The sequence below is a fragment of the Malaclemys terrapin genome, chromosome 7 (assembly GCF_027887155.1).
Source record: "Malaclemys terrapin pileata isolate rMalTer1 chromosome 7, rMalTer1.hap1, whole genome shotgun sequence".
NCBI lineage: Eukaryota > Metazoa > Chordata > Testudines > Emydidae > Malaclemys > Malaclemys terrapin.
In genome coordinates, this window is record NC_071511.1 from 94,426,825 (window position 1) to 94,451,703 (window position 24,879).

Sequence of the window (24,879 nt, forward strand, 5' to 3'; positions counted from 1 at the left end):
TAATGGGTTCTTGTTGTGTAAATAATTTGCTTAAAGGGTTTTAATATATTCACATTTTAAAAATATTGTTTGGATAGAACAAATTCCAAATCTAGTATTTAAAACATTCAAGTAATGAGCTACAGTTTTGTTTAGCCCATGTCAGTTGGTCTATTAGAAAGCAAGAAGATGATGCAAAGGATATAAATCCCAAACTCCTTTTTCATTTTATTTTTGGAGACAGATTGTGGGTTTGCTATAGTCACACTTACAATATTTTAAAAGTCTGAGAAGGTATGACAGCTGCCATTTTAATAAAATCTCAAAGATTAAAATGCTGACTGGTTAATGATTGTTAAGGCTGCGATTTAGTCACGGAGGTCATGGCAGTCACAGAATCCGTGTCTTCCAAAGACCTCAGTGACTTCATCCAGTGCGGTCTGGTAGCTGCAGGGTCCCCTGCTGCCTGCGGAGGCAGGGAGCTGTGGGGTATCCCTGCAGCTCCGAGCCACTGTGGGTGGCAGGGAGGAGCCCCGCAGCTCCCCCGCCGCTCCTGGCCACCACGGGCAGCGGGAGGACCTGCGCCGCTCCCCACCGCCACAGGCAGCATGGGGGACACCGTAGCAGGGGGACTCTCCGCAGCTCCCATGCACCGTGGGTGGTAGATCCACAGAGCTCCCAGCCGCCACAGGTGGCAAGAGGGCCCCACCATTCCCAGCCACCGCCAGCTGCAGGGGGGATCCCCGCCACCAAGGGAGGCAAGAGGGACCCCCGAAGCTCCCAGTTGCTGTGGGTGGTAGGAGGACCCCGGCAGCTCCCAGCTGCAGCGGGAGACCCTGGAGCTCCTAGTCTCCCTACCCCCCAGCTGCCCAGCCTACCCATTTTGTCTTGGGTTTTTTTAGTGAAAGTCACGGACAGGTCATGGCTTCTGTGAATTTTTCATTATTGCCCGTGACCTGTCCCTGACTTTTACTAAAAATATCCGTGACAAAAACTTAGCCTTAATGATAGTTACGTGTTGCGGCCTTGATGAATGTACCTCAGTTGAACAGTGGTTCCCCTCTCATGTAGTATTGGAAAAAGACACTCACAAGGAAACTTTCAAATGACTAAATGCTTTTCCTCCAAATCTCCTTTTGGGATAAGCCCTTTGCTGGTGGATTGGATTTTAGTTTTTGTTACTCTTGTGGGTGGGGATACCCAAGTTTGAGAACGCTGGCCAGCAGAGTGTAAATGTGTTCTTGAACTTTGTAACAGAGCTTTAGATCCAGAGCTTTTAATGGGCCCCCTAAATTGGGGGAGAATGGCGGGGAGAAAAAGGAGCCTCCTTTTTAAATCTATTTTTAAATCTTCAGATCTGCGTGCAAAAGAGAAAATAATTGAAGACATGCGACTGACATTAGAGGAACAGGAACAGACTCAGCTGGAACAAGATCAAGTGCTAGAGGCCAAATTAGAAGAGACTGAGAGATTAGTTTCTGGTAAACTACCTATCTAGAAGAGGAGCAAAAACATACTTTTTAGATGCTTAGGAACAATTCTCCATTTTTATCATTGAGTTTGTAACTATTATATTGGACCAAATCCATAACATCATTGGAGTTTTGTTTAAAGACTGCAGGATTTGGCCTAGTGATGGCATTTCTGCCATATCTTTGCTCCGGCAGTAGTTGTGTCTGATAAACGTGGGAGCTGTACTACAAGAAGGGTGTGAATGTGATAAGAAGTTTGAAATTGATGCAAACCATGTTATTTCTTCTTCTTGTATTCTGACTAGAATTGGAAGAATGGAAGAAGAAATATAAAGAGCTGGAGAAGAGTAATAGAGAGTGGCAACAAAAAATAAACAAACATGAGGACAAAAACATAGATGCAGTTAGTGGAGAACTAATCAGTCTGCAAGAAAGACTTAAGGTAAAATTTGGTGACTTAACTTGAAACACAGAGCATTCGGTTTAAAGCAGGCAAGTAGCTATATCACCTTTTTCTTGTTACACCAAAGAAGTAGGGCATGTTATAAAAGCGTGTGAGCGAACTGAGTTATACTAGTAAAGGAACTTCCTTCTGAAAGATGAAGTTCCATTCCATAACTGCTAAGTACTGTGCAGCATATATGACATGTCTAACCAGTCCTTATCCTTTCTCCACAAAAAAGTCAGTTTCTCTTTGGGCTCTGGTCAAACACTAAATCATTTGAACACTTTCTTTACCTTTCTGCCTGCCATTTTCTTCCATCAGTTTGCCCGCATCCTATTCATAATGTTTCTAATAACCACAACTATTTAGAAAATACAAAATCCAGCCTCTTAATAGATGGTAACATTTAACACTTCATATGTGAAATGTTCACAATGTGCAGTTCTAACAGGGATGCAAGTGTAAAAAGGCTTAAGGCCATGGAAGGTGTCTATGCCAAACCTGCAGTTAGAACCTCTGCTCTGTCCCATGCTTAGTCCATCAGATAATGAACTTTGCCTTCTGACCCTTAACTCCACCCCCTTATGGTGGTGACCTATGTTTGACTCCTTGGGCAAAGGAGCTGGTTCTGCACCAGGCAGCTCTCTGTGAAGGGAGTTTGAGGAAGATCAGGCAGCATGACCTCCCACAGCTGTAAATTGGTCTGGGCATGTCTGCAAAAATGGGAGTTCCCATTTCAGAGGTTCTTTAAGGCCAGACCATGGGACCACAAATCTGTGACATAAGAAAAGATCAGTAATAGACTTCCAGCCCATGTGTTACATCTTCAGTGCTGTCTTCACAAGGAGCCAGGAGTGGAAACTTCTGTTAAAAAATAATTTACAGCAGAGAGGAATGGATTGCCAAAACCAGGTGGGTGATGAGGAAAGAGCCAGGGCCTTGGGCTTCCCATGCCTCAAAGGCTAGCTGTGCTGTGACAGCCAGGTAACCATATTGCATACTTGAGAAATGCAACCAGTTGCCTTGCTCTAGGATTCAACTTGCACCCTGGCTTCTACAGATACCTTAGTTCTGAGGAAAATTATATCTGGCAGGGAAGATAGAAATAGCATTATGTGACTTTCTGAGAAATTAGTGGACCTGGGTTTCTGTAGTTACCTGGGTTGCTGGTTCAGTCCTGTCAGAAGCTGACCAGTTATATGGGAGAATGTCCTGCAAAGAGGTTTGTGGACAGTCATTTTGGTTCTTAGGGTAAAGGAGGCAAAGTTTGTTGGCTGAAGTGATATTCTTCAAGTGAAACATGTTCATCACTTTCCCTCAATGCCTCTGCCTTTGTAGTCATATGGGGTAGTGTTCTTTGCCCTTCTGCCCTGGGGAAGCAGTAGTATGCATCCGCAGTTCACTCTGCGGCAGAGCAGGGAATTCAAGGGGTAGGGACAGGAGAGGACAGGAACAAGGGTTCTTGTTGGCAAAATTTTTAGCACAAATTGATTGGTATCTGGGATTAAATAAAACCATTTTCCTCAGCCTCTCCTCGTAAACTGAGGGAACTGGGCTTATTTAGTCTGCAGAAGAGAAGAATGAGGGGGGATTTGATAGCAGCCTTCCCCTACCTGAAGGGGGGTTCCAAAGAGGATGGAGCTAGGCTGTTCTCAGTGGTGGCAGATGACAGAACAAAGAGCAATGGTCTCAAGTTGCAATGGGGGAGGTCTAGGTTGGATATTAGGAAAAACTATTTCACTAGGAGGATAGTGAAACACTGGAAGGGCTACTTAGGGAGGTGATGGAATCTCCATCCTTAAGAGGTTTTTAAGGTCCAGCTTGACAAAGCCCTGGCTGGGATGATATAGTTGGGGTTGGTCCTGCTTTGAGCAGGGGGTTGGACTAGATGACCTCCTGAGGTCTCTTCCAATCCTAGTCTTTTATGATTCTATGATTAGCCAAAGTTATGTGCACTGCTGTAGATCAAAACACAAATGTTTATCCCATAATTCCATTCCAAAAGTCTTTTTTAGAAACTTTGTGCTATTTTTATAAATAAAAGAAAAAGTTTATTTCAGGAATATGCTGGTATCCTGTTGGTTGGTTGATATTTTTTTGTTTTACTGTTACTTTTTTTTTTTTTTTTTTTTGGAGAAGACAGACAAACCTAACTGGATGTCCTCCCTACAATACGCAAAGATTGTCAATTTAACATCAGCCTAACCTTGGAGAGCCTTCTCCCTGGCTAAGAAAAGATTTATACCTGACTCTCTAAATTTTTGATTACTTAACACAGGAAATTGAAGAAAAGTGTAGAACTGATAGAAAAAAATGGGTGGAAGAAAAAATGGGGCTTATAACTCAAGTAAAAGAAGCTGAGAATCACCGAAACAGAGAGATGAGAAAATTTGCTGAAGATAGAGAACGTCACGTAAAGCAACAAACAGAAGTGGTGAGTAATAGACCATCCATTCTAATTTTCATGATGTTTTAAACATCTTTAAATTCAAAGAAAATTTAAAGGGCTTGATCCTGCAGCGTGCTTCCTGTGCGGTATCCTAACTCCTCTTGGAAGTTGAGGGTATTTGGAACTTCAGAGGACTGAGTTCTTCTTTCTTAATTTGTCATTTTACAGGAAAGTCATGATGGGAGGTGCTCAGTTTGCAGTGTTCTTTATCATACATAGGGTGGATTTGATTTAAATCATTAGTCAGAAAGACTCGATTTAATCATGGTTTTCTACAGAAAAGTGCATTCTTGTTGGTTTTTATAACCTTAATACATATTCTTCACAACTCAGAGATAGATGTAGGTTTCATTTTTAGAAGGTACACACTATACATTTTTAAACAATGATTTATTTTGAAAACTTTTCAGATTAGTTTTATAGCTATATCAGAAAATGAATGATTGTTTGTTTGGTTATTTCATTTACCAAAGGTAATTGAAGCAGATATTTATTAAGTCATTGGGAGGTGAACTATCTCCAATTCAACAGGTTAATCATTAATATTTGGAGGATTTTCTTGCCATGCTGTATTAGGAGGAGAACATCACCAGACAGACATTTAAATTGTTTTATTTAACTAAAACAACAACGTTAAGTAGTCTGGATTTTTTTCTTCAACCACAAACATATAATATTTTAACAAAACAAGCATATGTTCCTCGCTTCTAAGATTTATCTCCAGACTTCTTCTCCATGTCCAGATCTATTCCGCCCCCAACAATCTTCTATTCATTGAACTTTTTGAAACTTTGCACTTTTAGAGAGAAGTAAGGGGTTAACCATGTGTATACAAATTTGCAGAGGGACAATAGAGTTGAGGTCTGTTATTTCTCACCTCTATATATTATTTATTTATTTAAAACATTTTTGCTGTTAACAAATATGTTACATCTGGAGAGACAAATCCACAGTTTGAGAACTGCAAAACTAAGCATCTCTGATGGTATCTTCTAGACTGAACACTGAGTCTGATGGGTAGATAGGAAGATTAACCTATATAATCTATACAGAAGCCTGTGGAACCCCATAAGATTGGGTCCCTAATCCATGAACTATTGGAACTCATTTACAAAACTTTTCTTAAACATTACATGAATATATTGTCTCATACTATAGAATTTATAATCTCTATTCCATGATGAGATATCTTTGAGCTATAATGTATCTTAATTAAAACTATCTTTAGATAGGTGTTTTCTTCAAAAAGCATTTTATCAAAAAAAATCCAATTTAAATAAAAAAAATCAGATTTTTATTTATTTATTTATTTATTTATTTTAAATCATTGATTTTTATCCACCCTGATCACACACTTACCATAACTATTAAGAAACATTTTAGGCATAACAGGAAATGAATCTATGTTGGTTCCTCCTATATTATTACCTCCCCAGTTACATATCTGAGAACAAGGAACACAAAGACTCAGAGCCACACCTCTTGAGTTAAGTCCTAAAAGGAGTCATTACTAAGAAAATGTACTGATTCCTCAACAGGGCTGAGGAGAACTCCCATTTAGGAAACAACTTTTCTAAAAGAAAATCAGTTATAAAGGGCATGGTGGGAGAGAGACACTGGAAGGTTGAAGATAAGCTAATTTTTCAGCCTAGATTTGTAGCAAAATCTATATTATTTGGTTTTAAATGCAGTTTGTGATAGTGAGGGGGGAAAATCACGGTTTTCTCCATCCATACCACTTTCACAGCAGGGCTGTGGTACCCATTGTATAAATAAGCTCTAGTGATAAGGCTGATACTATTCCACAACTTGGGTGGCCACTCAGGCTAGCCACCTGACTATGTACTTAGGGGGTCGGATGCAATAGTACTCAGGCAGCAGCCTGGGCTGCCATGGACACACCTGCTATTTTTAGATGATAGCTCAAGCAAAGTTGGGAATCGCATCTCCCAGCTCAAATATAGATGAGCCCTTAGTTTACTGTTCAACTTTATGTTGGCTAGCTTGTAAAATACTCATGAGAAACAGTCAGGTTAGTTACACCAATAGTTGGAGGGGCTTTTTTTTTTACTGAAATGCTGCTCTTGAAAAGAGAATGCGAGAACAAGATTTATTATTTTTTTATACACTGTTTTTTATAGTGTTTTTATACACTGTCAAATATTGCAAATGAAACTAAATTACTTGTCTCCCTTTGTGAAAATAGAATACTTACGTTGGCTTAATTTCCAGGATTACTAGGGTCTTCCTTTTTGAGCATAAATATAATAATTAATCATTTGAAACCCACGTAGTCGGGATAGTTCAAATAGAAGGTGTTTCAGGGCTTTTCTAATCACTTTCCATTTTCTGTTTAGGAGAGGCTTACTGCACAGCTGGCAGAAAAGGATAATGACCTGCAAAAGTGGCGTAAAGAAAGAGATGAGCTAGTAGCAGCTTTGGAAGTACAGCTCAGTACTTTGGTTTCTAGCAACACTGAGAAAGAGAAAGAAATAGAGGAACTGAAACATACCACATTAACGGGTTCAGGAAAGGTCAGCCTAATCCTCCTCCTGTGCATTTTGATTTGTTATTTATTAGTTCTGCATAGCATTATCATATTGTTGCAGTTCTGGTTTCAGAGCTGTGCAAGCTTCAAATATTTTCAACATTTCAGTGTTTTAAAAGCAAATTTAAAAAATAAAAACAGCCCCATAGCTTGCTTTGGACATTAACTGGCATTAATGGTGGGTGAACTTCCAAAAGGTTCAGTGGTTCAGAAAAGCATTTGAAGTTTATTTGAACTCTGTGATAAAGAAACTGGACTGGAAATTTCAAAACAGACTTTCTTATGAAACTTCTAGTATTTTCTTGGACTAGCCATCCTGAAAATTCCTTGAGAAATAGCCTTTGTTGACTTTTCATTTCCATCTCTAGTCCAGGCCAAGACCAGGAGGCACAGTAGCATGACAAGGGGGGGGAAGCAAAAAACAAACGAAAGAGTTAACCTGAATTTCAAATTAAACTCAAAATAAAATTTTCAAACATTTTTGTTATTTCCTTCACTTTCCCAACTTCCTGTTTTGGCCAGTGTCGGAAACAGAACAAACCCTGTTACAATGCATTTGTAAGTCTTAAAAATTAATTGTGGAAACTAAATTAGTTGACATTTGATGGCTGTTTGGTGATTTATTAAATCAATTGATGGGGTCTCAGTCCAGTTTCTTGAGGACAGGTATTCATGTCACAAACCACCAACACAATTATTACCTATATTGGCAGTCCTGGCAGAGAGGTTATGAATGAATGGGTATGGGGACTGAACTCATTATACCTCAAGGGGGGAAACCTCTATCAATATTGAAGTGCATAGGGAGAATAGCATGAGAAAGATTAGGCTGCTTCTTTCCATGCTGTATGTGTTTTCTGGTACTGTGACAGATCTCGAGTGCCCAGGACTGAATCACCTTGTTAACCCCCCCTGTCTCTAGCAAGAGGAAGACTTGCTTGTGCTTTGGAGGTGTGTCGGGGAGCAGACACCCAATTATCTGTTAGCCACCCAAACAATTTCCTCTGGGCTATGCCGGCCCTTACTTTGCCTTGCAGGTTAACAATAGGTGCACCCCAGTTCCTGAGCCCCTTTGAAGTATCCCCTCATTGTGTTCATCCCTTTATCCTCTGAACACTCACAGTACTACCAGGTCTGCAGTTCCCAAAGGAACAGGGTATTCACCAGCTTGTTTGATTCAATTCAGGATCAGCTCCTTATAACACTGAGTTATATTTGTAGTTAAAACAGTCATAAGTTTCTTGATTTTTGATATTTAACAGATACTGAGTAAGGATAATGGAAACAGAAGGGTTACATATAAAACAAAATCAACACTTGCTTTCTGGAGACTAAACTTAATTTAGCAGCTAACCTCCTGTCTAAAGCAGTCTTATCTTGCCCAAAGCCTTTTTTGCAGCACTTCCAACCAAGGCTGGTTGTAATACTGTTTTCATGAATGTAATCACATGACCCGATTACTTCCTAGGTGCAGGATAACAGGGTGCTTTCCTTGCCCCCCCCACTATAGCCCAGTAAATGTTTTGAAGTGTACTCCCAGATAACTCTTTTCCCTGTGCTGTTTCTCTCTTCCTGTTAATTCTTACAGTCCTTCATCTGTGTCAAGTTGTCTAGAGCAGTTCACAAGCACGAGTGCTAACCCAGGGTAGACTGTCAAGGAACAAGGCACAAACCCCAAACTGATTGTATATTCTATAATTAGATTTCACAGACCAAGTAAGAAGTGTGAACTCCTAAATAACTATAACAGCCTTAACATGAAGTCCAACAGTCCTCTTTGGCACTCAGGTCTATCTTGCCACCCAGGCAAGCCTGCCTTTGTGTTAGATCGTCTCTTATGCCAAAAAAGATAGTAGTATTCAGGTTACTCTCAGTACAGCAGGTCAGTTGCACCTTAAATCTCTTATCAAAGACAACCCTTGAAAAAAACTAAAGCTTTATTAACTAGGAAAAAGAAATAAGAGTTATTTACAAGATTAAAGCAGGTAAACATACACACACAGATGAGTTAGTCTTAGGTTAAAAAAGTACTCCTGAGGGGATTCTGCGCCAAAATATTCAAAATTTTGCATATTTTATTTGTCAAACTAATGCAATATAATCACACCAGTTTCAATGGTAGTTTAAAGAAATTAGCAAAACAATACAATAGAGTAAAGTCACAATAACTATTCAGCATTTCCTAAACACATGAAAGTTAAGTTACGAAAACCTGGTAACTAATACCCTGCATTCCAATTATAATCCTGGATTTTAATTTAAATTACATTATAGAACACCAAACAGCAATAAATAAATAAATAAAGAATGTCATTTTAAATTGCTCAGACTTTCACACATGAAAGTCGTACAGTTTTCCTAACCATTGTCCTAAACCTGGCTGGATACTTTGGGAAGTGCTTGGTTCTGATTGTCCTAACATTTTATTGACTGCTTGGTAAATGTTTTATTTGCCCTCAAAGTCTTTTAATTAAAAAAAAAAAAAAAAAGGGTAAGTAAAACAAATCCTGAGCTGTAATCCAACCCCATTGTGCCATTTTTGGCACAGGAAAAAAGTGAGAAAGCACATTGATCTTCCTAGCTGAGGATTCCCTTACTGTCATTTATAATAAGGCTCCTTTACATCACTCTGGCAATGTAGGGGCCTTAAAACTTTTACAGGTTTTATGTTCCTGGGGGAATTGACTGAGGATAGGAACAGTTAACTAACAGGAACATTAACAATGTTCCTACGGAGGCAGGATGCTACATTTCTGCCTCAGTGAATGAGATCAATTAACTAGCAGACAGGCTGCTACATTTCTGCCTCCATGCCTGCCTTGTGTATAATAAAAAGCCCTACCCTTCCATGCCAGCAAGCTGCAGTAGCAAGCGAGAGGGACAGAGTCAGTCTCTCTCTCTCTCTCTCCCTCCTCACCCCCCCCCCCCAGCTTTTTTGGCATGCACGTACGCCCAGTGCCCCCCACCCCCCTGACAGTGATCAGGCACGCATGCTCAGCTCCCCTCCCCTGTCTCTGGCTGCTCCAGACACTGGAACAGACGTGCTGCCTGGACTGCTGGGGAAGAGGCGCATGTCCCCCACCAGATTTTTTGCATTTTTCTGCATGGAGGGCACAGAAATATGTGGGCCATATGAATTCTGTGCCCCCGCAGGGGCGCAGAATTCTGTCAGGAGTAAAAAAGGTAACAGGCGCTGCTGTAATATGCAATAGGTTCTTTAGGGCTAACCCAAGCTAAGCAGCTTGGGGATCCTTTGCTTATGCTTAGAAATATTGCCCTCTCGCATTCCAAGCAGCATAGTGATCACAGTTACTCCTTGATAGGGATATTTATGCTCTTCCCCAGGCATTCAAGATGTGATGGGACAAGGGCTTGTGCACATACCCTCTTCATGGGTGAGGGGGAAGCAATCTGTCTTTTGTCCTCTGATGTTCCACAATGGTTTGTCTGGTGTTCATAGGTCTTCTTTTGTTGGGGAGGAGAGAAACCTCTCTGTTGTAAACTGGTAATGCTTCTTTCCTGTTTGTGGGGTTTTACAGTTTTAGCAAACACTTTATAGTTACAGAGCAAACAAATATTACCTTTATAATGTGGGATACAGATATTATAACTAATATTAATACATGCCACATCCTACAAGCATTTCATAAGTATAACCACTATACACTTTCTTATAACTCTATCTATTTTGACAACACTAACGCACAGGTGAGTCAGACTGGTTTCCAGCTATGCATTTGTCAGTGTTCAGTGAGGCCCATGGGCTTTGGCATGAGCTGGCACCTGATCTGCCATGTCACAATTCGTATTGAGCTCAGACTGGTGATTGTTAATGAGACAATACTCAATTTACATTTCAACCGATGGATAAACATTTCTGGTCTGACAGGAAACCAGTTTTTCACCTCTTCATTGCAAACTATAAGAACATATTTTCATTATATATACACATAACTCTTTACATAGTAGCAGTACATACATATGATTATGATATTCATAATTAGTATCACGTGAGCTGTTAGAGACCTTACATGACACTCTTTGGTGAACTAGAATGTATATACCAAGCGTGGGAGATCCCTGTAACCTCTATGTATGCCCTTTGTGCCCCTGTGTCAGCTGGCATTGGTCACAGGTACTTTCTATGATTATCAAGTTAATACAGAGAATTAAGTTGCCTTTTAAAAAAAAATCATTTAATTGTTAAACATGTGAGTCCAGCCCATTTCTTTACTGTGATGTTCTTTTTTTTTGTTTGTTTTTTGTTTTTTTGTAAGTATGCCTGTCAAATTTGTATTTTTCCAGTGTATATAGTTAGATTTGTAACATGTTAAACAGGATTGTGGAACTGCAATAGAAGAACTAAGGAGGCAGTTGGCTGAAAAAGATGACACTATAAAGAAGCTAAAACACCTTTGTCATGAAAATCCTAAAACTTTAAGGGTAACTGCATTAGCTGAAGGAGAAAATAAAGGGAATGAATACCTCCATAGTAAACAGGTAACTTTATGTTTAGCAAACACTTTCTATAAATATCAGAAACTACTTACAAATAGTTTATTTTCTAATTTCACTGGCAACCATCCCAGTGGCTCTCAGTACCTCCCTAAATTTAACATGGGTAGAAAATCTTTTTTTTTTTTTTTCTTTCAAATATACTTTAATTAACCAAATTTCTAAGTACAAATTCTTTTACTTCATAGATTTTCCCACTAACATCAAAGACACTCTCTAGCCAATAAAATATCAACTTCTCCACTTATGAAAACCCTATCTCTGTAAATGCCTCTGAGAAAAGTGGTGCTTCAGAACCTACCTAGATAGTTAACTAATAGAAACTCTGGAGGACCAAAAAAGGGAACCATACTCAAGAGCTGAGGAGACCAAATTCCCTCTCTACCAGTTTCTGTAGGTCTGTGTCAATGGAATTCCAACTCAAGCACCTCTGTCAGTCTGAACTCTAACAGTGTGGTGCAGGGAGAGGCATGGTCCTACAGATCACTAGGTTCCAAAGCATACAGAATTTATAGGATAAAACCAGTACTTTAAATTCCACCTGGAAATTTACTGGACGAGTGTGCAACTTGCAGAGCATTAGTGTTGCATGACAACCTTGGGATTATGGACCCCCATCTGGAAAATGGAAAGTATCTCTAGCTCATACCCTGTGCTGTACAATTTTTCAGAGTCTGAGTGCATGCTCCTTTAGTTTACTTTGACACCTGTATCATTGGCATGGCTATAAAAGACCAGACCAGTGGTCCATCAAGTCCAGTATTCTCTCTTTGATGATGGCCAGCACCAGCTGCTTCAGAAGGAAGTGCAAGAAATGCAGTAGTGGGAATTTCGAAATAACTTGGCCACAGGGGAAGTTTCCTCTTACATCTACGTAACAGGTTTAGCAGCCACCCAAGAGCACACTTGTGGCCTCGGTGCCTCTGCAGTGCTCTGCTAATAATTTCTCCCTCAAAGAGCTCCTTATACAGACTCGCTTTTTCTAAGGTCAAAATACCTCTCCAGAGCTGGGCCAACTGGGTATCTAAAGAAGTGTAGTTCCGCAGGGATTCTCTCTGTCTTGTTGATACATTTTGGTATCCAGACAGAACTCAGCCAATAAATTTTCATTCATTGAACTGGTCAAATTTCTGGTGTGAAGGAAAGCTGTCAACTCTTTGTGTCAGAGAATGCCTCAAATGTTTGTACAGTGTGCAGCAAAATGGGGCCTGGGCCACAAGGTACCACGATAATACAAATAATTTACAATAATCACAAAATATCTTTGCTACGCTAGAGTTTCTCCAGGATGGCTGACTGGAACCCTACAACCAAGCACCTTTAGAAAAGTGGGTTGCATCCCTAGCAGCTTTCTTTTATGCAGGCACATTGGACTTCCCAACTGAGTACCCTCGGGTACCAAGATTTATCAGAACTCTCAGATTAGATAAGCCTGGGGTCAGCTTTTCTAGTTGCCATTACTTCTAAAAGACAAATTTTGAAATTAGTTCCTCAGTCTATATAAGAACCACTCTATTAAGGAAAAGCTTATTCTGATAACTTCAGAAACCTTTGGCCCAGGGCAAGTTCTTCTTCCCACAATTCATAGGAAATATGAGTTCTTCTTCGAGTGCTTGCTCATATCCATTCCATTAGGTGTGCGCGCGCCGCGTGCACGATCGTCAGAGAATTTTCTACCCTAGCAACACCGGCGGGTCGGCTGTGGAGCCCCCTAGAGTGGCGCCTTCATGGCGCTGAATATATACCCCAGCCGACCCGGTGCCCCCTCAGTTCCTTCTTACCGCCCCTGACGGTCGTTGGAACTGTGGAGCGCGGCGTAGCTGTTCTCCACTCTCCCTAGCTTATCCAGTTATTCACAGTTATAGTTATAGTTTATAGTTGTTATATAGTTAAAGGGGATTAAGGGGGTTGTCTCCCCCTTTTTCCCCGGCCGCGTGGCCGGGCTCATGCCCAAGGCTCCCGGCTTCAAACAGTGCGCCTCCTGCGCTAAGCCTATGCCAACAAGCGATCCGCACGACTCGTGTCTGAAGTGCCTGGGAGAGTCCCATCAAACAGATAAGTGCAAGATCTGTAAGGCCTTCAAACCGAGGACCAAGAAGGAGCGGGACTTTCGACTCCGGCAACTCCTTATGGAGGCGGCACTTAGCCCGGACGCTCCATCGGCGCGTCAGGCCCCGGCACCTAGCACCTCGGTGCGCAGTGCCCCGGCGGCACCGACCATGCCGACCACGTCGGACAAGCCTCCACGGCACTGGACCTCATCGGCACCGCACTCACAGCAAGTGCCTCGGCGCCGTTCATTATCCCCGGGACATAAAAAATCCCATAAGGCGGGGACCTCAGTGCCGAAGACGCCGGCTCCCCCGGTGCCGGGGGTAGAGCCGCGTCCACCTGTGGAGCACCAAAAACAGGTGCCTCCAGCACCGTCGACTCCGGCTCCGAGGCCGTTGAGTCCGGTGCAGACAGAATCACCACCGAGACCGGCGGTGATACAGTGCCTCCCGTCGACACCGGAGACCTTCGCGACGGCGAGAGACTTGATCGCCCTCACGGAGCCGGCACCGCCCCAACCACCAGCACCGTCGGCACCGTTGACTCGCCCGTTCCAATCTAGGGGAAAACCTGCCTTGATGCGCCCTCCGTCGCAAGGGCTGGAACCACGGCACCGGTCCAGGTCCCGAAGCAGGTCCCCACGCCGCTCGCAGTCCCGGCGCCGGATATCACCTCGGCACCGGTCGTACTCGCGGCCAAGATCATCGCGGCACCGCTCTACATCTCAGCACCGTTATGATCGTCGGCACCGATCAACGTCGAGACGTAGCTCTCGGCACCGGTACGATCGACGTTCGACGTCGAGAGGCCGCTCCCGGCACCAGGTCATCGTCTCGATCCAGGTCCGACTCCCGGCACCGGTGAGGTCATCGGCACCGATCGCGATCTCGGCACCGATCGCCGGCACCGCGTAGAGATAGAACATCTCTAGACCGGCACCGTACGGCACCGTATCCCACGGGATTCGTCTCGGCGCAGTCGGCACCGCCATGGCCATCGAGATCGGTGTCTCGCTCCTCTGAGGACTTGTCAAGATCGGCATACTCCCCTCAGGGGCAAACCGGGGAGCAAGATTTAGGCCATTGGCAAGAGGGAGCAGAGGACCCTGACCATGGCCCATCTCACTGGTCGTTCTGGACCCCGTGGGCATACCACCAGGCGCAAGGGGCTCCAACAACCTCTCGCTCGGGTCACTCTGATACAAGGGCCCCAGAGTCCACCATCTCTCGCCCTCCTCCAGGGGGCATGGAGGCCTCTGTATCTGCACCACCTGACGTCCCGGACCCAAGGACAGGTGATGCTCCGACCCAGGAACAGGGAGACCAGGATCCTCCCCTGGATCCCTTACCACCAGAGGCATCTTCCTCTTCCTCTCCGGATGAGGCAGTGGCGGGCACGTCGTGCACAGGTCCACCCCCAATAGATCTTCGGGCTCATCAGGACCTGTTACGTAGGATGGCCCGTAACATGGACCTACAGACGGAGGAGATAGTGGAGGTGCAGGACCCCATTGTAAATATCCTCGCGGCGGATGTCCCATCAAGAGTGGCGTTGCCCCTGATCCGCACGATCCAGGCGAACGCAACTACGATATGGCAAACCCCTGCCTCTATCCCACCTACAGCGAGAGGGGTGGAAAGAAAGTACTTTGTCCCTTCCAAAGACTACGAGTACTTGTATACCCATCCCCAGCCGTGTTCACTGGTGGTGTCATCAGTGAATGCAAGGGAGCGCCACGGTCAACAAGCTGCAGCGCCCAAATCAAAGGAGGCTAAGCGACTCGATTTGTTTGGCCGTAAAGTTTATTCAGCTGGAGGGCTGCAACTTAGAGCGGCTAACCAGCAGGCGCTCCTGAGCCGCTACAACTTTAATTCCTGGAACTCTATGGGGAAGTTCAAGGAATTGGTTCCCCAAGAGTCCAGGGAAGAGTTTGGGGCCTTGGTTGAGGAGGGTAAGAAGGTGGCTCGGACCTCCTTACAGGCCTCCCTGGACATAGCGGACTCGGCCGCGAGAACCCTGGCCGCAGGTATCGCTATGCGAAGGACCTCCTGGCTCCAACTTTCGGGTTTGCCCCCTGAATTACAGCAAACCCTACAGGATTTGCCCTTTGAAGGACAGGGGTTGTTCTCGGAGAAGACGGACTCTCGATTGCAGAGCCTCAAGGACTCCAGGACAATCATGTGCTCCCTGGGGATGCATGTTGCGGGTCCCCAGCGCAGACCATTTAGGCCCCAGCCTCAATGTTTTTACCCCCCTCCACCTCGTCAGAGACAGGACCCTGCCAGAAGGCGAGGGCGAGGTGGTAGGAGAAGATGGGCTGGCCCTCAACCCGGTCAGAACCAGGGGCCACCAAGACCACCTTCAGGTCCTAGACAGAACTTTTGAAGGTGCGGTCGAGGACGGCGCCCCAGGATCCAGCCCCCTCCTTTCGGGATCGCCTCTCCCACTTCCACCGTGCTTGGTCCCTTATAACTTCGGACCGTTGGGTCCTCCGCACGGTGGAGAGGGGATACGCTATCCAGTTTTCTTCTATCCCCCCCTCCAACCCCCCTTCCCCGTCCCTCTTCAGGGACCCTTCTCACGAGCAACTTCTTATACAGGAGGTTTCTACGCTCCTTGCCATGGGGGCCATAGAGGAGGTTCCGATAGAGTTAAGGGGCAGGGGATTTTATTCCCGTTACTTCCTGATCCCCAAGTCCAAAGGAGGTCTGCGGCCCATCTTGGACTTGCGCGGACTCAACAAATTCGTAGTAAAGTTGAAGTTCCGCATGGTCTCTTTGGGGGCCATTATCCCTTCCCTCGATCCTGGAGACTGGTTCGCCGCCCTCGACATGAAAGACGCTTACTTTCATATCGCAATTTACCCGCCTCACAGACGCTTCCTGCGATTCGTGGTAAGCAGAGTGCACTATCAATTTGCAGTCCTTCCCTTCGGCCTATCCTCGGCCCCAAGAGTGTTCACGAAATGTATGGCTGTCGTGGCAGCGTACCTTCGTCGACAAGGGATACAGGTGTTCCCGTACCTAGACGACTGGCTGGTACGCGGTCGCACCAAAGAGCAAGTTCGAGATCATGTCCACATAATAGTGCACACATTCAACAAGTTGGGCATCCTTCTCAACAAGGACAAATCCACTCTAGAACCTACCCAGAGAATAGAATTCATCGGCGCAGTCCTAGACTCCAGACGTGCACAAGCCATCCTGCCAGACAACCGCTTTTGTACCATCACGAGCCTCATTCAAGGGCTCAGGGCCTTCCCAACTACCACGGTGAGGTCGTGCCTCACCCTACTGGGTCACATGGCTTCCTGCACGTACGTAACCAGGCATGCCAGACTTCGGCTTCGCCCACTCCAGACCTGGGTGTCATCGATATACCGCCCACATCGGGACAGCCTGAACATGGTGGTCACGATCCCGAACTCGATCCTGACCTCCCTCACCTGGTGGCTAGATCACAATGTGGTTTGCGAGGGGATGCCATTTCACGCACCACAACCCTCTCTGCAACTGGTTACAGATGCTTCATCTCTGGGTTGGGGCGCCCACCTCAACGAACACCATACTCAGGGCCTGTGGACTGCATCTCAGTTAGCCCTGCACATCAATGTTCGGGAACTGATGGCGGTGCGCCTGGCGTGCCAGGCATTTCTCAATCTCCTACGTGGCCGTTGTGTGTTAGTTCTCATCGACAACACCACGGCCATGTTTTACATCAACAAGCAAGGAGGAGCACGTTCGTCAATTCTATGCCAAGAGGCCATTCACCTGTGGGACTTCTGCATCGCCCACTCAATCCATCTTACGGCATCGTTCCTCCCTGGAGTCCAGAATACTTTAGCGGACCGACTCAGCAGGTCTTTTCAGACGCACGAGTGGTCCATCCGTCCGGACATCATACATTCCATCTTCCAAAAGTGGGGGTATCCCCAGATAGACCTGTTTGCATCTCGAGACAACAGGAAGTGCCACGTGTTCTGCTCCCTACAAGGTCGAGCTCCGGGCTCCCTCTCGGATGCGTTTCTCCTTCCCTGGAAAGACCACCTGTTTTATGCCTTCCCTCCGTTTCCTCTGGTCCACAAGGTACTGCTCAAATTGCGCAGAGACCAGGCACAGGTAATTCTGATCGCTCCAGCGTGGCCGAGACAACATTGGTACACCACACTGTTGGAACTCTCGATTCGGACACCGATCCCGCTTCCATTATGTCCGGATCTCATCTCTCAGGACCACGACCGACTGCGTCACCCCGACCTGCATTCTCTTCACCTCACGGCGTGGCTGCTCCATGGTTCTCCCAGACAGAACAACAATGCTCGCTATCGGTCCAACAGATTCTGTTGAGCAGTAGGAAGCCCTCAACACGAGCCACGTATTTGGCCAAGTGGAAGCGGTTCTCCTGTTGGTGCGAACAACGAGCCACGTCCCCGTTACAGGCACCTATTCCTCTCATATTGGAATATCTCCTCTCCCTAAAACAGCAGGGGTTGGCGATATCTTCAGTTAGAGTTCACCTGGCCGCTATATCAGCCTTTCACCCAGGGGAACTCGCGTCCTCGGTATTCTCGAACCCGATGGTCGTTAGATTCCTCAAGGGCTTAGACCGGATGTACCCACAACAACGTCAGCCCGTCCCGACGTGGGACCTTAACCTGGTTCTCTCCAAGCTCACAGGTCCTCCATTTGAGCCACTGGCCACCTGTTCACTTTTGTACCTATCCTGGAAGACAGCCTTCCTCGTAGCCATCACCTCAGCAAGGCGCGTTTCTGAACTCAGGGCGCTTACATCCGAGCCCCCTTATACAGTTTTCCATAAGGATAAAGTGCAGCTTCGTCCACATCCTGCCTTTCTCCCTAAGGTGGTTTCTCCATTTCATATCAACCAGGATATATTTCTCCCGGTCTTTCATCCTAAACCACATGCTACTCGCCAGGATCAACGTTTGCATTCTCTGGACGTACGCAGGGCCCTGGCTTTCTATATTGACCGCACAAGGCACTTTAGGAAGACGACGCAACTCTTCGTTGCAGTGGCCGACCGAATGAAAGGCTCACCGGTCTCCTCACAACGCCTATCCTCCTGGATTACGTCTTGCATCCGGACTTGCTATGACCTGGCAGGTGTCTCAGCACCGCACCTCACCGCTCACTCCACGAGGGCCTAAGCTTCCTCGACTGCTTTCCTGGCACAAGTTCCGATCCAGGATATTTGTAGAGCGGCGGTTTGGTCATCAGTCCACACGTTTACAGCTCACTATGCACTAGTGCAGCAGTCCAGGGACGATGCTGCATTCGGATCAGCGGTTTTGCACACAGCAATGTCTCACTCCGACCCCACCACCTAAGTTGGGCTTGGGAGTCACCTAATGGAATGGATATGAGCAAGCACTCGAAGAAGAAAAGACGGTTACTCACCGTTGTAACTGTTGTTCTTCGAGATGTGTTGCTCATATCCATTCCAAACCCGCTCCCCTTCCCCACTGTCGGAGTAGCCGGCAAGAAGGAACTGAGGGGGCGCCGGGTCGGCTGGGGTATATATTCAGCGCCATGAAGGCGCCACTCTAGGGGGCTCCACAGCCGACCCGCCGGTGTTGCTAGGGTAGAAAATTCTCCGACGATCGTGCACGCGGCGCGCGCACACCTAATGGAATGGATATGAGCAACACATCTCGAAGAACAACAGTTACAACGGTGAGTAACCGTCTTTTCACCCATCATTTTGTTCTAATCTTGAACACCCCTTTTGAAGATTGTATCATAAGAAGGTATTCTTAGAGCTCTAAAGATGATATATCTCAGGCATGCAGGTACATATGCCAGTTGTACCGTTTTCATGATTATATCCAAAATGCCTTAGGACCTCAAAGTTGCCACAGGCAAAATGGTAAAATCCTGCACCAGGATTGGCACGCTACTCATCTGGGAAACCATTCACTGAGGGAATCAAGGTTCCCTCCAGTTGCACTATGGGAAGAAAGTGTCTGAGCCTCATCTGAGGGAGACTTGCAAAGCAGGTTTCCATACCTCTGCAGAGGCATCCTTTGATATGAAGGTGTTACTGGTTTGTTCCAAAATAATTCTTTGTTACAAAGCTTTCACTTTATATCATGGAAACTTCCTGTTCCTTCCTACCATAACAATAGTTTAAATTCTGCTTTATCCTTCCACTCACTAACCCTCTCTACTTCTGTGCATTGCTGCTTGCTACGGTCCATTTGGTTTAAATGAGGAGTGAAGCTCGGCAGCAGAATGAGAAATTTCTTACCTGATTATTTTCTTTTTGTTAGCAGCTTCTAGTTCATTGAACCCAATCTGTTCGGTAAATGATTGTAAAACAACTTGTAAAAATAATATTATTTTTCCTCTGAAGGGAGACTCTCATGTACAGTTGCTCTAAAGTTGGTTTCAGTAATTTCAAGTTCTTGTCTTATTGCTATTAATTGGTTGCTGGCGTGAATCTACACCTTTGGAAGAACTTTTCTAGTAGCATGAGCTGAAAAGCAGGACTCAGTCCTGGACCTTCCAGCAACAACATAAAACCACCTCCAAATTCCCCAGGTGCCAGTCCCATTTGTTATGAATGAGGGGAGAAGCTGCTAACAGAAAATTATCAGGTCTGAATATTTTCATGGTATAGTAATAGTGAAATGTTTCTTACAAAAATAAGTATCTTTGGATATTAACTGCATGGGTCTTTTGAAATGGTTTAATATTGTCTTCCTGCACAACATTCATGAACTTAAATGTATTGAGCTTTTATATTGGAACATGTAGGTAGCTCAAACATAATTTTGAAGCTTCCACTCTAGCATTGTTTTGACTGATTCTAAATCTTTTACAGTTTAAGGAAAAACAGAGAGAGAATAATCCTATATCTGGACAAAGTATCCCAATAAGATGCAATGAAGTTAAAGACAATCTATTATCAAAATGTCCAAGCAGTGTGTCTTCATTAGATGAAACTGAGGTTGGTATATAACTTTCTTTTAGGTGATAATGTGATGATAAAGCTTTTGTCTAATGGACACAGTAAAGCTAAAGAAATTATCTGTACAGTTCTCAAACTGTAGTCCGCAGGCCTCTTCCTGGTGGCTTGCGGAGAACTGAAAGGTCACTTGGTGCTGGTTCTTCGTTTCTAGCTGCTTCAGAGGTATCCAGGCTTTTCACTAATGTTTGTTGCTGTACTGGAAAAAGCAATAAAAAGAGCCATGCTAGAGGGAGGGAGAGATGTGGTGGTGGGCAGTCTCCCGCCTCTGCCACTTACTTAGTGAATCCCGTTACCCCTTTGCATGTCTATAAAAGAAGATCCTACTTCATGGGATCTAATTAAAGACCAACTGTGTTTGCAAAATGAGTGAGTCTTAGATGAGACTTTTTATTTATTTATTTAGTTATTTATTAAAGGCACTTTAAATGGGCTACCCTTAAGGCAAGTTTGATATGCCTTCTTCAGATCAGAGCTCCCTGTGAAGGTCTATAAGCTGGGCAAAGTCCCAACTCTCATTTAACTTGACCCTTTAAACTGCGAACTCTTTACTAACATGACATCTACATAATGAGTGATATCATTATAGATCCACCCCTAGCTTTGGAAATGAGAAGGTGCAGGGATTCTCACTAGACTACTGTTTCTGGATGTGTGCTCCATTTTCTAGGGGGAGCTGTTAGAAAGAAGGAGTTTTAACTGTCTTCCTTCTTTTCCTCAACCTCTGGGCTTTCTTGCTGCTGGAGTGGGAGCAAGGTCTCAGTACCCTACACCTCTACCATCTTTGCTAATATAGAGGTGTGGAAGGGTCTGCTACTCTATCCCTTCTCTAGCCTGTTTTCAGCTTGTCCTATCCCTAAATAGCTCCTGTCCTTGGCTAATTTCCAAGTAGCAGTAGAGTGAAATTGATGTGATTCCAATGAGCTTTGCTGCTGCCCGCAGGATTCTGAGCAACAGCAGCACAAACTTTCCAATGATATTACTTGCTCTCACTGCTGCTTCAGAAAGCAGTAAGCAGCTATAGAGCAAAGCTGGAGTTGTCTGTATCCCCGAGGAGATGACTCAGTAAGAAAGCACTGCATTGGATTCACATTCGGAAATATATTCACAACCATGAAGGCTAGAAACTTAATTTTTTTGTTTAAAAAAAAAAAAAAAAAAACTTACAATTTACAACAGTTGAAGATGTAGGCTCCCTCACATGCCATGGCAAGTTTCCCAAATGCCAATAGCTACTGAGTGTGTAGATTTTTTTCAAGAGCTATGTTAATTTTTTAATTTTCATATCAAAGTTATTTTAAAGCTTGTTCAACAATATTTTTGTTCTCTTTAATTCACCCCATGTGTCTTCAGGACCATTCAGACACTGTTCTGGACTCTTCTGAAGTATCTACAGAAAATGGGAGAGGTAGCAGGTTTCCTAAACCTGAGATGGAGATTCAGTTCACACCTCTGCATCCCAATAAAATGGAAGTGAAACACCAGGGCAGTGCCTTACCAGTGACCGTTAAAATGCCCAAGACAAGAAGGAAAAGGAAGAGTAATGAGCTAGATGAGGTAAGTCCTAAACTGAACACAAGCTTTTTAAAATTTACAGTACACAATTTGACCTATTACCGTGATCGATTTTTGTGTACCTTACTGTACTGGCAGTGGAATCCTATCTTAAAACTGAAACACATTGTCCCTTGTGTATCTGATTCGTATTAGAGCCAGCTAAAAATATTCTTAATTGTATGTTTTGATATATTTAGCCCAAAACATGACTTTAAATGCATGTAACATGGTGTTAAAAATCTTTGTTTACTGTATAACTCCTATTAGCTATGCTGAGGCAGTTGAGGGTGGGATTTCTGTCTGGTGGGGAAGTGCAGTGGTGATTTAAAACTGTATGGTACACACGACTGGTGATTAAATGTGTGGTAAGGAGAGGTGTTACTGCTTTGGATTGTGATTTTTGTTTGTTTTTTTGTAGCTCCGATACTGTGTTTTTAAAAATATGTCAACGGTATCTAGTGCTCTGGATGAGCATCCTTTGTGGCGGCTTATCTTCTAGGATGGAACAAAAAATAAAAATGGTCTCTAGCTATGCAGATCAGCTACACAAAAATGTCCTTTGTTTTGTATAAGTATTTGACTCTGTCCTTCATTTACTTAAGGCCTGAGAGTTGTGGCTTGACCCGACTTTCATTTCCTGAAACCAACCTGCCTTTTTCCTTTCTGACTTGAGTCAGAAGCAATTGTGAAATAATGCCAAAATGGAAGAGTCCGTCTGTTAAAGCTAGTGCCAGATTGTAATATGAGAGCCAGGCCACACACCCTTGGGGCAACATCCTGGTACCCGTCAGCCAGTGGCAGCCCTTTCTTGTGAGTTTGATGTATGTAGGTCTATCTCAGCACTTCTAAAGAGTCCTGGGATTGACTGGTGGGCAGGAGGGGCACCACTCATAAAATATGGCTGTGGGTGGAAGCAGGCTTTTTTCCCCTGAAAAAAGAGAACTTTGTGCTTCATTAGAACCTTTTATCCAAGAATCTCAAAATGCTTGTTTCAGCACACTGAGAAGTAGGTAAGGAAAGTAGAGACTTCAGTTCAGCGACCTTGGAAATGGTATTAAAATCACAATTTCTATATTTTGTTGTTTTCAAAACCTAAGTGCAAAAAGTAACTGTTGAAGACTGTATAACTGAACATTGAACAGTAATTCTGCATTATAAAGTGTTTTGGGAAAGAGAACATCCACAATTGTCTATTAAAATGACTTCTGTTTCTTCAACCAATTTTCTTCAAGAGCAATATGCTTTCAAGCTGCTGGAAAAGCAGATGTAGAAATAAGCATACTTCTGAAGGCCTTGGTCAGGTATTGAACCTCTTTGTCTGGTATAGATGAGCAGGTTTCATCTAACAGAGTTGTTTGTGCTGTAGATGAGTACTTCAGAGATACTTTTATACTGAAATACTCCCCCTTCATACCCCATTTAGCGTTTAGATAAGTCACAATAACATTGCAACGCCACTGAACTAAAATTAGTACCTTCGAGGACTATTTTCTTATCTGAATTTTATTACCACCTATTTTCTATTCTCATATACTTCCATTTTTTTTCTAAATTGGACACAGACCAAAGAAGTCTTCAACAAACCTGAATATCAGAGTTAAAAGTACTGAATTATTTTGTTTATATTTTTCTGAAACTTCCAAACTATGACTTTCAAGACACAAGGTTGAAATTAGTGGATAAATGTCAGGCATAACTGGTGGTAACATATTTTCAGCACTAAGACTAGAGGAGGAGAAGGAAAAAACTCCTTAGATACCTAACAAGTGCATGTGTGAGGGTTGGTTTTAGTTGAGACTTATTTAGTAGGTTTAACATTTCAGATTTAACAGTTTAATAGAGGCTTCCATGTTTAATTCAGCAACTTCATTCTTCACCTTATTAGCCCTTCGTTCCCTGCACAATTAGGTTTGCTTGACAGTGTACCTGAAATCACTCCTATGTGTTCTCTCTTTCTAAAAGAACTCAGCCGCAAGTAAGTGTTATCAAAATCCCATGCCAGGATTTTCAACTAATATATATCTTTTGGTTGAACTGTCAGCGTGCAATCTTGCTTTACACAGATCTTGAAAGAAAAGTTTATTATACATGGAAGTGACATCACATCCCAAAATAGAAGATGCCTTACACTGACAGCTCAACAATGGTAAAATGCTGAATTTACATCAGAAAGCTAAATTTACATTCATTTATTGAGTGACTTCCAACTTTAGTTTTAAGATATTTGACAAAAGAGCACCCATACAGATGAAATGGGGGAGAAGAAAAATAGCAAATGTCAGAATGGGATAACTACCATTATTTCCAGTTGCCTTTAATTCAGAAGATTTAGACTTTGATTTAGGTGTGAATAAATATCTCTATTATGTACCACTCAGGAAATGCTGGCTAGTAGCTCATTAATATCTGACTATAGCACTTCAGATGTTGGTTGCTTCTTTAATATGCATAACACTGCTACTTCTCCCAGAAGAAATATTATAACCTAGATACAAATTGCAGTTGAAGTTTACATATACTTCATTTTCTTAGGACTTTGTCAAGAGTGAAAACAAGAAAAATGCCACACCCACAGCTGATGTTAGTTCACCTATAAAGTCCGGTTCTGCTAAAATCAACAAGAAGAAAATGGTTTGTTTTATTCTGTTCTTCAAGTTGGTTTGGACATTTTTATGTGAATATATAGATATATGCAAATAATTAAGGGGCTTTGAAAAGGAACTTTTTGGTTTTACTAAGCAGTATTTTCACTTTATGTATATACTTGTCTGGCCTCCCCATACCATCTTATGGTGCCATCCCATTAGATTCTGCAAGTTAGTCAAAGATGGTAAATCTGTATTAAGCAGGGAGATCTTTAAGGAATACCTGGATG

The 24,879-nt window shown here is 43.7% G+C and overlaps 1 protein-coding gene across 4 annotated transcripts in view; it reads left to right on the top strand.

Moving 5' to 3' along the window:
• KIF20B (kinesin family member 20B) overlaps positions 1 to 24,879 on the top strand; it is a 96,723-nt gene that overhangs the window by 61,279 nt on the left and 10,565 nt on the right. For 3 of the 4 annotated variants that reach the window (XM_054035254.1, XM_054035255.1, XM_054035256.1), the window contains exons 24-31: positions 1,335 to 1,460; positions 1,757 to 1,893; positions 4,175 to 4,330; positions 6,703 to 6,879; positions 11,232 to 11,393; positions 20,304 to 20,429; positions 21,801 to 22,004; positions 24,537 to 24,635. In XM_054035254.1, coding sequence (XP_053891229.1) covers positions 1,335 to 1,460; positions 1,757 to 1,893; positions 4,175 to 4,330; positions 6,703 to 6,879; positions 11,232 to 11,393; positions 20,304 to 20,429; positions 21,801 to 22,004; positions 24,537 to 24,635 — 1,187 coding nt within the window. Of the gene's footprint in view, positions 1 to 1,334; positions 1,461 to 1,756; positions 1,894 to 4,174; positions 4,331 to 6,702; positions 6,880 to 10,238; positions 10,271 to 11,231; positions 11,394 to 20,303; positions 20,430 to 21,800; positions 22,005 to 24,536; positions 24,636 to 24,879 lie in introns of those variants that run through there. The other variant, XM_054035257.1, reaches the window with a different exon arrangement.